Below are 14610 nucleotides of genomic sequence, written 5' to 3'. Positions count from 1 at the left end.
CAAAATTATATTTGACACATTTTGTCGGTTTCCATGGTCACTGCAGCCATTTTTTAGTACAAATGTTGCACTGCAACTCAGAAGTCAGGATTACTTGTTATAGTGAACTATCATTTGGATAAGTCCCAGTGGCTTCGAAAAAATTGCCGGACGAAATAGGTTGAAGATAAATTATGATAATACAGAAAAAAGAAACCAATATGTCACCCGACATTGTCGACTGGGTGACATAAAAAAGAAATGTAGAATAATAATAAGTCTTCCCAACTCCGATCCGTTGCAGGTGCCATACATATAACATTTCTGTTACCATAGGGGTAACATAATAATAAAAAAAGAAACGAACGAACAATAACAATATGTAATTCCAACTCCGTTGGGGTGCCAAAATAGAAAAAGAGCAATATGTCACTCGACATTATGGATCGGGTGACAAAATAGAAAAAAGAAATAAATCAATTATAATACGTCACACGACTTTCATCCGGATTACGTAACTAGATTTTTATTTGAAAGCAACAATAGAATACACATTTGTGTCGCAATTGCCAAGGTTACGGCAGCCATTTCGGAAATACTAATGTGAAATATTAGATCTCAACATGCCAATAAACTTTGTTGTAAAATTTCATCAGTTTTGGATCTTTTTTGATATTTTTTATTTTTGTTGCAGTTATCGTGGTACCGGTGACCATTTCCAAACATCAATTTTGATCATTGATGAGCTTGTTTATTAATATAAGTTGAGAAAAAGTTCAATTGATTCTTAAAGAGTTAACTCTTTTAAATGTTCTGTACAACTCTAACGGTATCTGTAAATATAATGAATTTTCGGTAGACGATTTAAGGCCACTATATCATACTTGACATTGAATAGTCTCTGCAGGATTATCTGTAACACAGACTGATCGAATCTGTGGCAATGATATGAAACTTCCTTTCGAGGTTTACACTGTAGAACTAATCCTGGATTATAGTGAGACATACAGTGTTCTGTCAAGGCACATGCTATCCAAGGTTGCATGATATATTTCCATGTAAATGATGTTTTCCAAATTGTGACGAATCCAGCTTCTAGTGATTTGAAATTAAACATACAAGCAGTTTCATTTAGTAATTTAAATGTTTCTGTCTTCGTGTGGTAAAAAGTAGAGGATTTTGGATTTTTGTTTTCAATAATCCTCACCAGAATGCCAACATCTTTAACTTGTTTGAAAAACACGTCAAAAGCTTCTTTAGTACCAGTAAATCTAACCGATGCATCGGCCCACATCACAAAGTTGTGTTCTTTTAAGACTGTGTATATAATCAAAGTTTTCCAAGAATAATTTTGCATTTTCCGAACAAAAGATGGATATTTGTTGAACTCGAAAGTCCTTATTTCACAACTGCAAAAGTTTTGTAACTCCTGTCGTTGGTTTTTCGATAAACCGAGGTCAAAAAATATCAGCTTTGTCCCTGTGTATCGTGATAAAATTTTCTGCTTGAAAGTTTTAATCATACCAAGGGATTCGCGGTAATGATTCGATGAAGCCCCCGTAACAATAACAGGAGAAGTTTCGTTACCAATGATAACGGGTTTTCCAAAGAATTCAAAGATCTCGTTGAACTTTTTAGACATTTTGTGAACGACAGGATATTTCAAAACGGTTTTCATGTTATCTTTCATACTAGTGTGAAATTTTCTTTTGCAGGATCCGGTAGAATTTGGAGCATGCAGGAATGTCTTATTTTCATTTTGCTTGATAATATGTTGGTAATAATCCGTCCAAAAACTACCATTAGATTCATAAACTCTTCCAATTATTTCGTGGTAGTGACTCATTTCAGTTAACTTTATAATGTGGTAACTTTGAAATTGGTTCAGTAAAACATAGAATAATACTAAACACAAAGTTATTTCTATGCATACTTTTAGAGCTTTTTTCAGAGGTTTCATAACTTCAGTAATATGAAAATATTGCACCAAAGGAAAGATTATATTGCAACTTGTGTTTGATGGTTATAACTTAAAAAATCTCCGGCCGTGACACAGCAATTGTTTGAATGGCAATGAGTGTTTGTTTGGTAAACTGAAAGACATAAAAAAACACATTTTACATTATGTCTGAAGGAAATATATGAACTATATAAAAATATCAAGTATAAAACGATAATAAGTTATAATGTGTAGTTCATTTCAGAGAAATAAATTGTTGAATAAACATACAAGTCATTTGAACTGAATTATTAGGCTATATATTTTACAGGTAAAATTGATTTGGAACGTATTGTTTATGACATCTTTTCACTAAATTAATTGAATGTTGGGTGTGTACTGATTGATGATTTAGTCTTAGATGGAAAATTTTGTTTATTAGTAGTAAGTGGCTTTAGATTAGCTGTCAGTAACTGCGAGTATTTTCAGATCTGTACATATTTTTGTTATTTGGATATACAAGTACGCGGCTACGTCCACTCTGTGTTTTGCTAGATGTAATTATAGATGTATCCTTCTGATGAGTTCAGCCTTTTGTGTCTGATTTTTTTTTTATTTCGTTCTTATCCTGTACCGTTACACCACTGTCCAAGGTTAATGGGTGGGTTGGGATCCTTTTTATCCTTCCACATGATGTATGTATGTGCATGTCCCAAGTCAGGAGCCTGTTATTCAGTGTGTGTCGTTTGTTGATGTGTTACATAACTGGTTTTCGTGTATTCCCGCTGTTTCGGAGATTGATACTATCTAACCGGAATAATACAGTAGTGATATAACAGTCATTATCGATCACTGCATTGATGTAAGACGGAGATAATTGGTGACATCAAGGGATTCAATTTTTCGATAACAATATCGTCAGGATTTAATTGGCGTGAAATCCATTTGCAGCACTCTTATATGGATTCAGTTTTTTTGTCAGACCATACATTAACCTTGGTTATAGATGGTTTAACATAAAACACAGTATCAATTACACCAGTTGGGCCTCCAAGGAACTGTTTTTTTATGACTATATTTTCTATGATGTACATAAAAAACATTATCGAATACCACTTTCACATTAAGTTACGCCTCTTTGCCGACATATGGAACAATAATATGCCAAAAACATCATATCTAATGCAGACAAATATATTGGCTTTCTCAAGAGAAACATCGAAGTATCACAGTATCAAACATCTACATAAAATCCCGTGTATACAAATCCACACTGAGACTGAAATGTGAATTAGACACACAGACACAGAATATAAAAAAAAAACGACAAGCGGTACAATCTGATTAAAATTCTGACCTTCATTTTCTTGATTTATCGTATATGATCTGAGGTTTGTGCATAGATTGTTTCACTTTTATCAGTTTTGTTCGATCAATCGACCTCCAGTTCGGTCACACTAATGCCATTTTTATATAAATAATCAACCATTCATGTGTAGATAATAGTTGAAATAAAACAATAAATTTGATTAAATTACCATTCTAACTTACATACTTAGCAAATAATGTACTTGTTTAATAAATAGTCACCCGTTATTCTATTCTATTCTGAGTAATTGTACACAGAGGAATCCTGATTATTTAAGGCCAGCTGATTGATCGGGGCTTAATTGTGAAAACTGGACTTTAAGATATGCTCCTAATGCTAAATATTTTACATCGAGCGATGGCTGGAATGAATTATATCTATTCTGTTTTCGAATCGAAACGCTCTAAGTGAAGCAATTTTTGCACTTCCTGTAAATAAACACACTATTGAAGTAAAAGACCGGCACAAACTGACCTAGTGCAATTTTTAATCTATTTACAATAACCTTTTTTATATATACACTTCGCCAACAGATAAGCAACATCTGATATTTTTGTTTTTGTAAGATAACATGCACAATGGTTATTGCCATGTGAATGTTTGGAATGTTTTCATGACTAAGTTTTTGACTATTAAATTTTGGGAATATGGTTGTAAAATGGCATAAAAAAGACAAGATTAAGTTTCAACTTATACTTTAGGTTTTGCAAATTTTCTATGCACTATTCTTTTCCACCCTTGAGAATGACAATTTGTAGATATATTTAAGTACAATTTAGGTCAGTATCGAGTGTAACCTCCACGTTTCCGGTAAAGGTCACCCACACGTCGTCTCAGGCTTTGAACTAAGCATCGTAATTTTCTAACATGAATTATTTGCCATTCTTCAATCAAGACTGCTCGTAATTCATGTAAAATTCTGACAAGCTACCATGTTTTGATTGTTCGACAAATATCATCTTAGACATGCTGAATGACATTCATCTCATGTGAAATGGGTGGCCAAAGCATTGTGTTAGTTGCCTCCTGACGTAACTAATCTGGAACAATGCATTCTCTGTTGGGCCTAACATTATTGTCCATAAATAGTGGTCTAGTTGCAACATTTTGATTGTAAACATGGAATCTGATGTACAGTAGTTGTCGTTTGTTTATGTAATATATACGTGTTTCTTGTTTCTCGTTTTGTTTAAATAGATTAGACCGTTGGTTTTCCCGTTTGAATGGTTTTACACTAGTAATTTTGGGGCCCTTTATAGCTTGTTGTTCGGTGTGAGCCAAGGCTCCGTGTTGAAGGCCGTACTTTAACCTATAATGGTTTAATTTTTAAATTGTTATTTGGATGGAGAGTTGTCTCATTGGCACTCACACCACATCTTCCTATATCTATGTAGCACAACAATATCTTGAATGATATTATCGCAATGTTTTTGGCCCGTCAAAGTCATATCCAGAACATAAAGGTCCTCTTGCAGTTGAATGAAAAACATTCTATATCTTTCAAACACCCACCACCACATGCTGTAGCTCTAAAGAAAAACTTTTCCCAGTATTCTATATTCCGAGGACGCCATACAGACATGCGCACATCAATATGATTTAGGAGGAATCTATAGTCAGACCAATGGACTCAACGCCACTGTTGCAAAGTCAAAGTGCGTCGATCACTTGATCACTAATGTCGAGCTTGCCGATGTCTTCAAATAAGCAATTGTCTTTTGACTGGCCTAAATGCACGTTATAAGGCACAATTTAGTCTGTGGTTAACAGTTCGAAGACTCACCCGACCATAAATTCCCCAGTTGACGCAAAAACGTCGAACAGTAGTGAATGGATGTCGACGAGATTAATGTGAAAGGGCCCTGCCATATCTCGCAGATGTTGTTCGTGGTCTACCAGGATGTTCGCCCTCATCAACAGTCCAACTACATGTATCTATATGGCGCTTTATTGACCTCCAAAGGACAATGTTTGCGATCCCTAGCAGAACAGGTATTCTGTGCTGACTCCCACCAGTAGGGCTCATACCAATGACTTGCATTTCTGTGCAATTGTTAACTTACGTCTTGGCATCTTCCAAAACAGAATATTTATCGTATAAACTGACCAAACAGCACGTGAACCATCTTAAAACATATTGCATGAAAATGGGAAAACGTGTATTCAGCTTCATAAAAACAGGTTTTTGAAGAAACCTCGAAATAACATATACTTGAATTCGATAAACAATATATTTACGAAATATATAGAAAAAGCAGAATCAAATTTGATTCTATAGCGAAAAAAAGAAGCAAAACATTTGGGTGTTTTGGCCAGCTGTATATATTTGAATGAATCTTAATAATAACCATACATGTAAATTTATGTTTGAAAAATTCATGGATGTATAAAATATTACAAAAAATAAACATAATCAAACACTTGCATAAAACTGTGAAAATATTCCGCGACACAAATTTCTTCTATCATACCTCAAAAGAAATACACAGAGATTATTTAAAATGAAGAAATATATATTCTTCGATACAAAAATAAAATCATTGGAGCATTAATTTATCGTAACACTTTTCTCAGACTGATATGATAATTGGTTTTAGTAATGTGGAACATGTCTTCTATCAGATGTATATGTAGAATTTAACTGCAAAACGTGTAGCTGTTAGGAAAAGGGTAGAAAAAAATTCAAACAAACTATCGGACTTAGACCTGAACTATAAAGTCGCATTTAGAAAATTTGGAAACGTCTTTCGTCGGACAATTTTCTAGCTTTAAAAAAAGAAAGATCAATTATTGTAAAAAATATATCTATAAAGCGAAAAAAATACGAAATAATACGCATGAACTGGGCAGATGTACTTGTACGACACTTTGTGTTACAATTACGTAAAGGTCTTTTCATTTTGACATCTAATAGCATACATACATAAGTATAATTGAACATAATTAGATATGTTAAATTTTCTTATTGGTGATAAGGGTATTTTCGGGTCACATAACTTTAAACTTTAATACAATTTGCACAAAAAAAATAATTGCTTTATTTGTTCTCAGAAACACTCAGCATTTCAAAGCGTTGATTAACAACAGTATATATATACTAATCGTATTCTTGTCAATCAATTTACGTAATTGCAACTGATTACAAAAAAAAAATAGCATTACACATATTTACATCATTTACTGCAAACATCCAATCAGGGTGTGTTTTTATGCATTTAAAATCTGTATATATATATACATGGCCAGTAGTTTTCTCTTTTAAATTGTTTTACATTTGTCATTTCGGGGCATTTTATAGCTGACTATATATGCGGTATGGCCTTTGCTCATTGTTAAAAGCTGCACCGTTATCTTAAGTTGCTAATTTTTGTGTTATTTGGTATCTTGTGGAGAGTTTGCTCATTAGCAATCATACCAGTGTATATAGTGCAGACGATTTGGTGTCACGATATCTCAGTATCATAAGTTCGAATCCCAGCGAGGGAAGAACAACAAAATTGCGAAAGCAAATTTACAGATCTTACATTGTTGGGCTGATGTTTAGACGAGTTGTATATACAGAATTTACACAGCCATGTATTACCATCACTGCTGGTGATCCGATGGATAAATCTGTTGTAGAGTTGTCACTGGTTCATACGTACTTATAAATTTAATTATTTCTGTGACTGTATCTTGCATTAATTTGTAGGATCCTTTACTATAGGTAATTCAGCTGATCTGTAAGAACACCGTCTTCATGCCTTATATATCATGTACTGTATTACGACCCTAGATTAAAACTGTCGAGGAAAGGTAACACCTGGCCACCGTAAGCTTTATTGTTGTGAAGCCAAGGTGGTCGAGAGGTCTAACGCGCCGGATACAGTGCAGGCGATTTGGTGTCACGATATCTCATTAGCACGAGTTCGAATCCCGGTGAGGGAAGAACAAATAATGCTTATGTTTAGACGAGTTATAAGAAAAAGTTGAGTAAAGTCCATATGCTGGTAACATATAAGAAAATTATTAAAAGATAATAAGGGTTTCAATTCAACACTTATACTGGTACTTTCACTGCTTTCACAGATCTTCAGGTAATGTGAATTGTGTACATAATTATCGTTTAATCCCGGGTTGAGAATGTCCGGAAAAAATCATTTTGACGTTTGACAATATACAATGGAAATATCTTAAATCGTCCATTAGAACAACGAGGGAAATTGTTGTTAGCCCTGGTGAGTGTTAAATCTTCATGATTGGTGTGATGTCTATGTAAAGTGATTTTAGTCCGAAGTTAATTTTTTGTCTCTCCAACAATTTGAGCATATGAGAGAATAGATGACGTCTGAACTTTGACAAGACATATCTTGTTTAATTGTAAAATGCTTTCCATTTTTGAAATAAATTGAATTTTCTTCTATTACATCTGGACAAGTCATATAACGTTTATCGGTTCATTTTTTTACAATAGGTATAGTTTTACTAAAGTCAAATTTTGAAGATGTTGAAAATATCGTTTCAGACTTTTCGACTGTCTTTTACTGTTGATAATCTTCTGTTTGTGTAAGACTTTGTCCATTTTTTAACTTTTGTGTAAATTTGTCGCAAGACACTAAATATATCATAATCTCGTGGATTAAATGTTGTGACAAACTGAATAATTTTGTTGAAATTGTTCGATGATTCCTCGGTAGTTTCGGATCGCCGTGATTCTGTCGCAATTGGTCCTTTTGTCAGTGCCTTTTGGATTCCGTAATTTATTACTTGTTCCGGTATTTTTTTTTTAAATACGCTTTTAATTTTTCCAATCTTTAATAGCGTAATATGTTTGTACTAGTGATAGTAATTATTCTTGACGCTTGATTAAAAGGAATATTCAATTTAACATATTTTGGATGATTTGAGTAAAAAAAATATATACATATGTGTATAAGTGTCTTTAGTGAAGATATCTGTGATAATTTCATTGTCTTCCGTTATAGTCATGATAGTTACTAAAATATCCAAAAACGGCATTTTTTTTACATTTCTGTTAATAGTGAAACAAATATGTGGATTTAAAGAATTTAAATCAGAATGAAATCTGAGAAAGGTATATCCGAATTCTAAATTATAATACAATCGTCCAGAAATCGCTTCCAGTTTTGACGTATGTAAATGGCCAATTCATTTCCGAATTTATTACTATTTTTTTGGTATAATAATTGTTCCAAATATCCAAGTACCAAAGTAGTATATGAAGGCGCCATTTTAGTACCCATGGCTGTTTCTTTTTCTGATGATAGTATGTGCCGTCATAGTAAAAAAAATCTTTCTAGTATAAGTTTCAAAGATGCAAGGATAAATGCTTTTGTAAATCTGCTTTTAATGACGTTTTCCGAATTTTCTAATCAATAATTTATAGCTGTAATTCCTAAGTCATGAGGGATATTTGTGTATAGGCTGACAATATCAAAAGTAATTAGTTCTGAGTTAGGATTTACATTTCTTGGTAGATGATTTAAAAATTCCAAATCGTCTCGTATAAAACTGGGAACTTCACGACATTAAGGTTTAAGCACAATTTCTATAAAATGGCTTACATTCTGTGTAACGCTGTGGGGTCCGCCCACAATAGGTCGAAATTTTAAATAAATGGTCTTAAAAGTTCGATGTATTCACTGTTCTGTTCCGATACCGCATTAGAAGTTTCCTCACTTTTGTGAATTTTTGGTAAACCATAGAAATAGCTTTCTGAAAATTTTGAATTTGAAATGTAATATACCTCTTCTTCATACAATTCCATCCTATGTTTCTTTAGTAATTTTTCAATCATTGTACTTGTTTGTTTGTCCAATTTTTTATTTGTCACCTCATTAGACATTTCATCTTGTAACATATTTAAAATATCATCTCTGTAATACTCACGGTGCATGATTACAACTGCTTCTTTCATTATCATTGATTTATCTGATTTTAAATTTTGTATAGCTGTTTTCTCCTCGTGGGTTAAATTGTCCTTGAGACTTATTTTGCTTGTAAGCGAATTTGTTTTAATGTTTTAATTGTTTCTTCTAAATCTTTATCTTTTGTTGGTTTTGGAATCCAGTCTGATTTATTTCTAATTAGTGGTTTATTTTTTTCTTCTTCGTTTTCTTCAATATCCTCACAAAAAATATAATTTATCCTCAATCTTATGCCAAATTCATCAATGTCGGCACCAAGTTGTGTATTGTCCTCAGTAGGAATTGGTGTAAATTTAAATCCACTTTTTGATAGATTTATTTCTCTTAATTGTAATTTATTATGCGACAAGTTTATAATTCTAGGGTGTTTTTTTCCGTGTTTGTTAGGCTTTTTCCTTCGTGAACGTCTTCTCGTAATTCGTGTTGCCTGACGATTGATTTGGGTTCCGTATACTGCGGTCTGTGGTCCCTCCGTTTTTGTCTTTCATCGTGCGTTGTCCTAAAATGGTGAGTCATTATTTGACCCATATAAATTAACAAGTGTTATATTTTCACCTTCAATTGTAATGTCTACACCAAGGAAATTTCCATTATCATCTCTCTTTATTTGCTTTATTTTCTATTCAAGATCATTTGCAATTAAAATGGTTACTCCTCTTTTAATTGGAAGCAAAAGAATTAAAAATGCATTTTTGCCGTTTTCATGAAAACGGCGGCCATTTTTTGCCATTCCATAGCAAGGTGTACAACTTCAGATGGGGGTCCTCATAATAATAGAGTTCCATCAACATTGGTCAATAAGATTCAAAGAACTCGCGCGGACATAATGTGTGAAAGAAAAATAAGGAATAAAAGAAACGTGGAATAACAGTATATCAACCCAACTCCGTTGAGGGTGTAATAAAAAGAAACGTAGAACAACAATATGTAACCCCAACTAAGTAGAGGGTTCCATAACTATATTTGAAATTGCAAGCAATAACGGATGGCACCCTCGTCCCCACTCCCCAATTGCCAGGATAACGGCAGCCATTTTGAACATTCCAAAGTCTAACAACGCATCTAGACATGCCATTATTATTAAATATTTAGACAATTTTGAAATGTGTGCTTTTTTGTCGTTTCCATGGTTACTGCTAACATTTTAAAATTAATAAATCATGTTACAACTCTGCATATGCCAGTTAACATTTCTATTAAGTCTCATCAAGTTTGTTGCATTTTACTTTTTTTGTAGTTTCCATGGCAACGGCAGCCATTTTGAAAATTCCAAAGACATATACCACTTTGCCTCATTACATGTTACATTCCCATACAAGTTATAAGTTAAAGAACATAGTCTGTTATAACATGCTGTTTTAATGTGTTTTCCCATAGGGCTTATGTTAATCTTTCGCCATGTTTCCATGACAATGGCGGCCATATTGAATTTCTGAATACTAAAAAATAATCTAGGCATATGAAGGAACATTCCATATAGGTCTTATAATAAAAGATTTTGATAGATTTTTTTTACATTTTAATTGTTTCCGTGGAAACAGTGGCAATCTTGGACCATTCCATAGCAAGGTGAACAACTTCACATGGAGATTCTCATTATGTTAGAGTTTCATCAACATCGGCCCATTAAATTCCGAGAACTAGCGCGTAGAAACATTTGTGGAATAATAAAAAGGACAAAAAGAAACGTAGAATAACAATATGTCACCTCAACTCCGTTGAGAGTGCCATAAATAAGAAACAGAGGAAAAGTAGTATGTCACACGGAATTGTCGATCGGGTGACATAATGATAATTATAAGACAAAAAAGAAACGTCAAATAATAATCTGTCACCCCAACTCTGTTGAGTGTGCCATAACTGGTTTTGTAATCGCTAGCAAAAATGGATGGCACCATCGTTCCCAGCCATTTTTAACATTACAAAGCCGAAAGTTGCTTCAAGACATGCCAGTTGAAAACAGTATTTTCTTTGTTAGTTTGGAGTATTTTGAAAAATTTTGCAGTTTGACCATTTCCATGAAGAAACAAACAATAACAATATGTCAATATGTCACCTCTACTCTTGTGAGGGTGCCATAATGAGAGAAAAATAAGAAACGTACAATAATAATATGTCACCCAAACTCCGTTTAGGGTGCAATAATAAGGGAAAAAATACACATTCCACATCTTTCTATACCTACGTAGAATAACAATATGTCACCCCAATTGAGTTCAGGGTGCCATACAAACTAGATTTGCCATTGCAAGCACCCTTCCCCCGTTGCCACTTAGCTCCAGCATTTTATTATTTTAAACAGTGAATGCACATATATGCATGGCAATACATTTTTCTGTAAATTTACAGAATTTTTGGAGTATTTTTCAATTTTCAATATTTTTGCAGTTTCAATGACAAATAAGTTCAGCTAAAAATTAGTCTTAATAAAATTGTGAAATGCTTATACTTAAATTATATATATATATTTTTAGCTTTCTTTATAGAATTAGTTTTAATTTCAAGCCATATGCTAAGTATCATTTGAAGAATAACACTGAGAGCAACAATCTATTATTTGTCTTGAAGATGAACTTTGGCAACATATTAGCTTCAATGATTGTTTAAATAAGCAAAAATCGCTAGCAATAATGGATGGCACCATCGTTCCCAGCAATTTTTAACATTTCAAAGCCGAAAGTTGCATCAAGACATGTCAGTTGAAAACAGTATTTTCTTTGTTAGTTTGGAGTATTTTCAAAAAATGTTGCAGTTTTACCATTTCCATGAAGAAACAAACAATAACAATATGTCAATATGTCACCTCTACTCTTGTGAGGGTGCCATAATGAGAGAAAAATAAGAAACGTACAATATTAATATGTCACCCAAACTCCGTTTAAGGTGCCATAATAAGGGGACAAAAACCTTTCCACATCTACCTATACCTACCTAGAATAACAATATGTCACCCCAATTGAGTTCAGGGTGCCATAAAAACTAGATTTGCCATTGCAAGCATCCTTCCCCCGTTGCCACTTAGATTCAGCATTTTATTTTTTTTAAACAGTGAATGCACATATATGCATGGCAATACATTTTTCTGTAAATTTACAGAATTTTTAGAGTATTTTTCAATTTTCAATATTTTTGCAGTTTCAATGACAAATAAGTTCAGCTAAAACATAGTCTTAATAAACTTGTGAAATACTTATACTTAAATTATATAAATATTTTCAGCTTTCTATATATAATTAGTTTAATTTCAAGCCATGTGCTAAGTATCATTTGAAGAAATAACACTAAGAGCAATAATCTATTATTCGTCTTGAAGATGAACTTTGGCATTATAGTAGCTTCAATAATTGTCTAAATAAGCCAAAATCTGTATGTAGTAGGCAACTCATTGTTTTAAAACTAATGAATTTCAGTTTAAACATACCAAATAATTCACTTAACACCAAAATTATATTTGACACATGTTGTCGGTTTCCATGGTCACTGCAGCCATTTTTTAGTACAAATGTTGCACTGCAACTCAGAAGTCAGGATTACTTGTTATAGTGAACTATCATTTGGATAAGTCCCAGTGGCTTCGAAAAAATTGCCGGACGAAATAGGTTGAAGATAAATTATGATAATACAGAAAAAAGAAACCAATATGTCACCCGACATTGTCGACTGGGTGACATAAAAAAGAAATGTAGAATAATAATAAGTCTTCCCAACTCCGATCCGTTGCAGGTGCCATACATATAACATTTCTGTTACCATAGGGGAGACATAATAATAAAAAAAGAAACGAACGAACAATAACAATATGTAATTCCAACTCCGTTGGGGTGCCAAAATAGAAAAAGAGCAATATGTCACTCGACATTATGGATCGGGTGACAAAATAGAAAAAAGAAATAAATCAATTATAATACGTCACACGACTTTCATCCGGATTACGTAACTAGATTTTTATTTGAAAGCAACAATAGAATACACATTTGTGTCGCAATTGCCAAGGTTACGGCAGCCATTTCGGAAATACTAATGTGAAATATTAGATCTCAACATGCCAATAAACTTTGTTGTAAAATTTCATCAGTTTTGGATCTTTTTTGATATTTTTTATTTTTGTTGCAGTTATCGTGGTACCGGTGACCATTTCCAAACATCAATTTTGATCATTGATGAGCTTGTTTATTAATATAAGTTGAGAAAAAGTTCAATTGATTCTTAAAGAGTTAACTCTTTTAAATGTTCTGTACAACTCTAACGCTATCTGTAAATATAATGTATTTTCGGTAGACGATTTAAGGCCACTATATCATACTTGACATTGAATAGTCTCTGCAGGATTATCTGTAACACAGACTGATCGAATCTGTGGCAATGATATGAAACTTCCTTTCGAGGTTTACACTGTAGAACTAATCCTGGATTATAGTGAGACATACAGTGTTCTGTCAAGGCACATGATATCCAAGGTTGCATGATATATTTCCATGTAAATGATGTTTTCCAAATTGTGACGAATCCAGCTTCTAGTGATTTGAAATTAAACATACAAGCAGTTTCATTTAGTAATTTAAATGTTTCTGTCTTCGTGTGGTAAAAAGTAGAGGATTTTGGATTTTTGTTTTCAATAATCCTCACCAGAATGCCAACATCTTTAACTTGTTTGAAAAACACGTCAAAAGCTTCTTTAGTACCAGTAAATCTAACCGATGCATCGGCCCACATCACAAAGTTGTGTTCTTTTAAGACTGTGTATATAATCAAAGTTTTCCAAGAATAATTTTGCATTTTCCGAACAAAAGATGATGTATGTATGTGCATGTCCCAAGTCAGGAGCCTGTTATTCAGTGTGTGTCGTTTGTTGATGTGTTACATAACTGGTTTTCGTGTATTCCCGCTGTTTCGGAGATTGATACTATCTAACCGGAATAATACAGTAGTGATATAACAGTCATTATCGATCACTGCATTGATGTAAGACGGAGATAATTGGTGACATCAAGGGATTCAATTTTTCGATAACAATATCGTCAGGATTTAATTGGCGTGAAATCCATTTGCAGCACTCTTATATGGATTCAGTTTTTTTGTCAGACCATACATTAACCTTGGTTATAGATGGTTTAACATAAAACACAGTATCAATTACACCAGTTGGGCCTCCAAGGAACTGTTTTTTTATGACTATATTTTCTATGATGTACATAAAAAACATTATCGAATACCACTTTCACATTAAGTTACGCCTCTTTGCCGACATATGGAACAATAATATGCCAAAAACATCATATCTAATGCAGACAAATATATTGGCTTTCTCAAGAGAAACATCGAAGTATCACAGTATCAAACATCTACATAAAATCCCGTGTATACAAATCCACACTGAGACTGAAATGTGAATTAGA

The 14610-nt window shown here is 33.2% G+C and overlaps 2 protein-coding genes across 2 annotated transcripts; both read right to left on the bottom strand.

The window, feature by feature from the left end:
• Window positions 1-802: 802 nt before the first annotated feature.
• LOC134716446 (uncharacterized) lies at window positions 803-1981 on the bottom strand. The gene has a single exon (XM_063579444.1). The coding sequence runs from the start codon at window positions 1937-1939 to the stop codon at window positions 803-805; it is 1137 nt and encodes a 378-aa protein (XP_063435514.1). The 5' UTR covers window positions 1940-1981.
• An 11481-nt stretch (window positions 1982-13462) lies between these two features.
• On the bottom strand, window positions 13463-13990 carry LOC134716445 (uncharacterized). Its single transcript, XM_063579443.1, has one exon. It carries the CDS (start codon window positions 13988-13990, stop codon window positions 13463-13465), a length of 528 nt encoding a protein of 175 aa, XP_063435513.1.
• Between the last annotated feature and the right edge of the window lie 620 nt (window positions 13991-14610).

This window comes from Mytilus trossulus, chromosome 4 (genome assembly GCF_036588685.1).
Source record: "Mytilus trossulus isolate FHL-02 chromosome 4, PNRI_Mtr1.1.1.hap1, whole genome shotgun sequence".
In the NCBI taxonomy this organism is placed as follows: Eukaryota; Metazoa; Mollusca; class Bivalvia; order Mytilida; family Mytilidae; genus Mytilus; species Mytilus trossulus.
The sequence above is the reverse complement of the archived record's forward strand: the minus strand, read 5'-3'. Positions and strand labels throughout refer to the sequence as shown.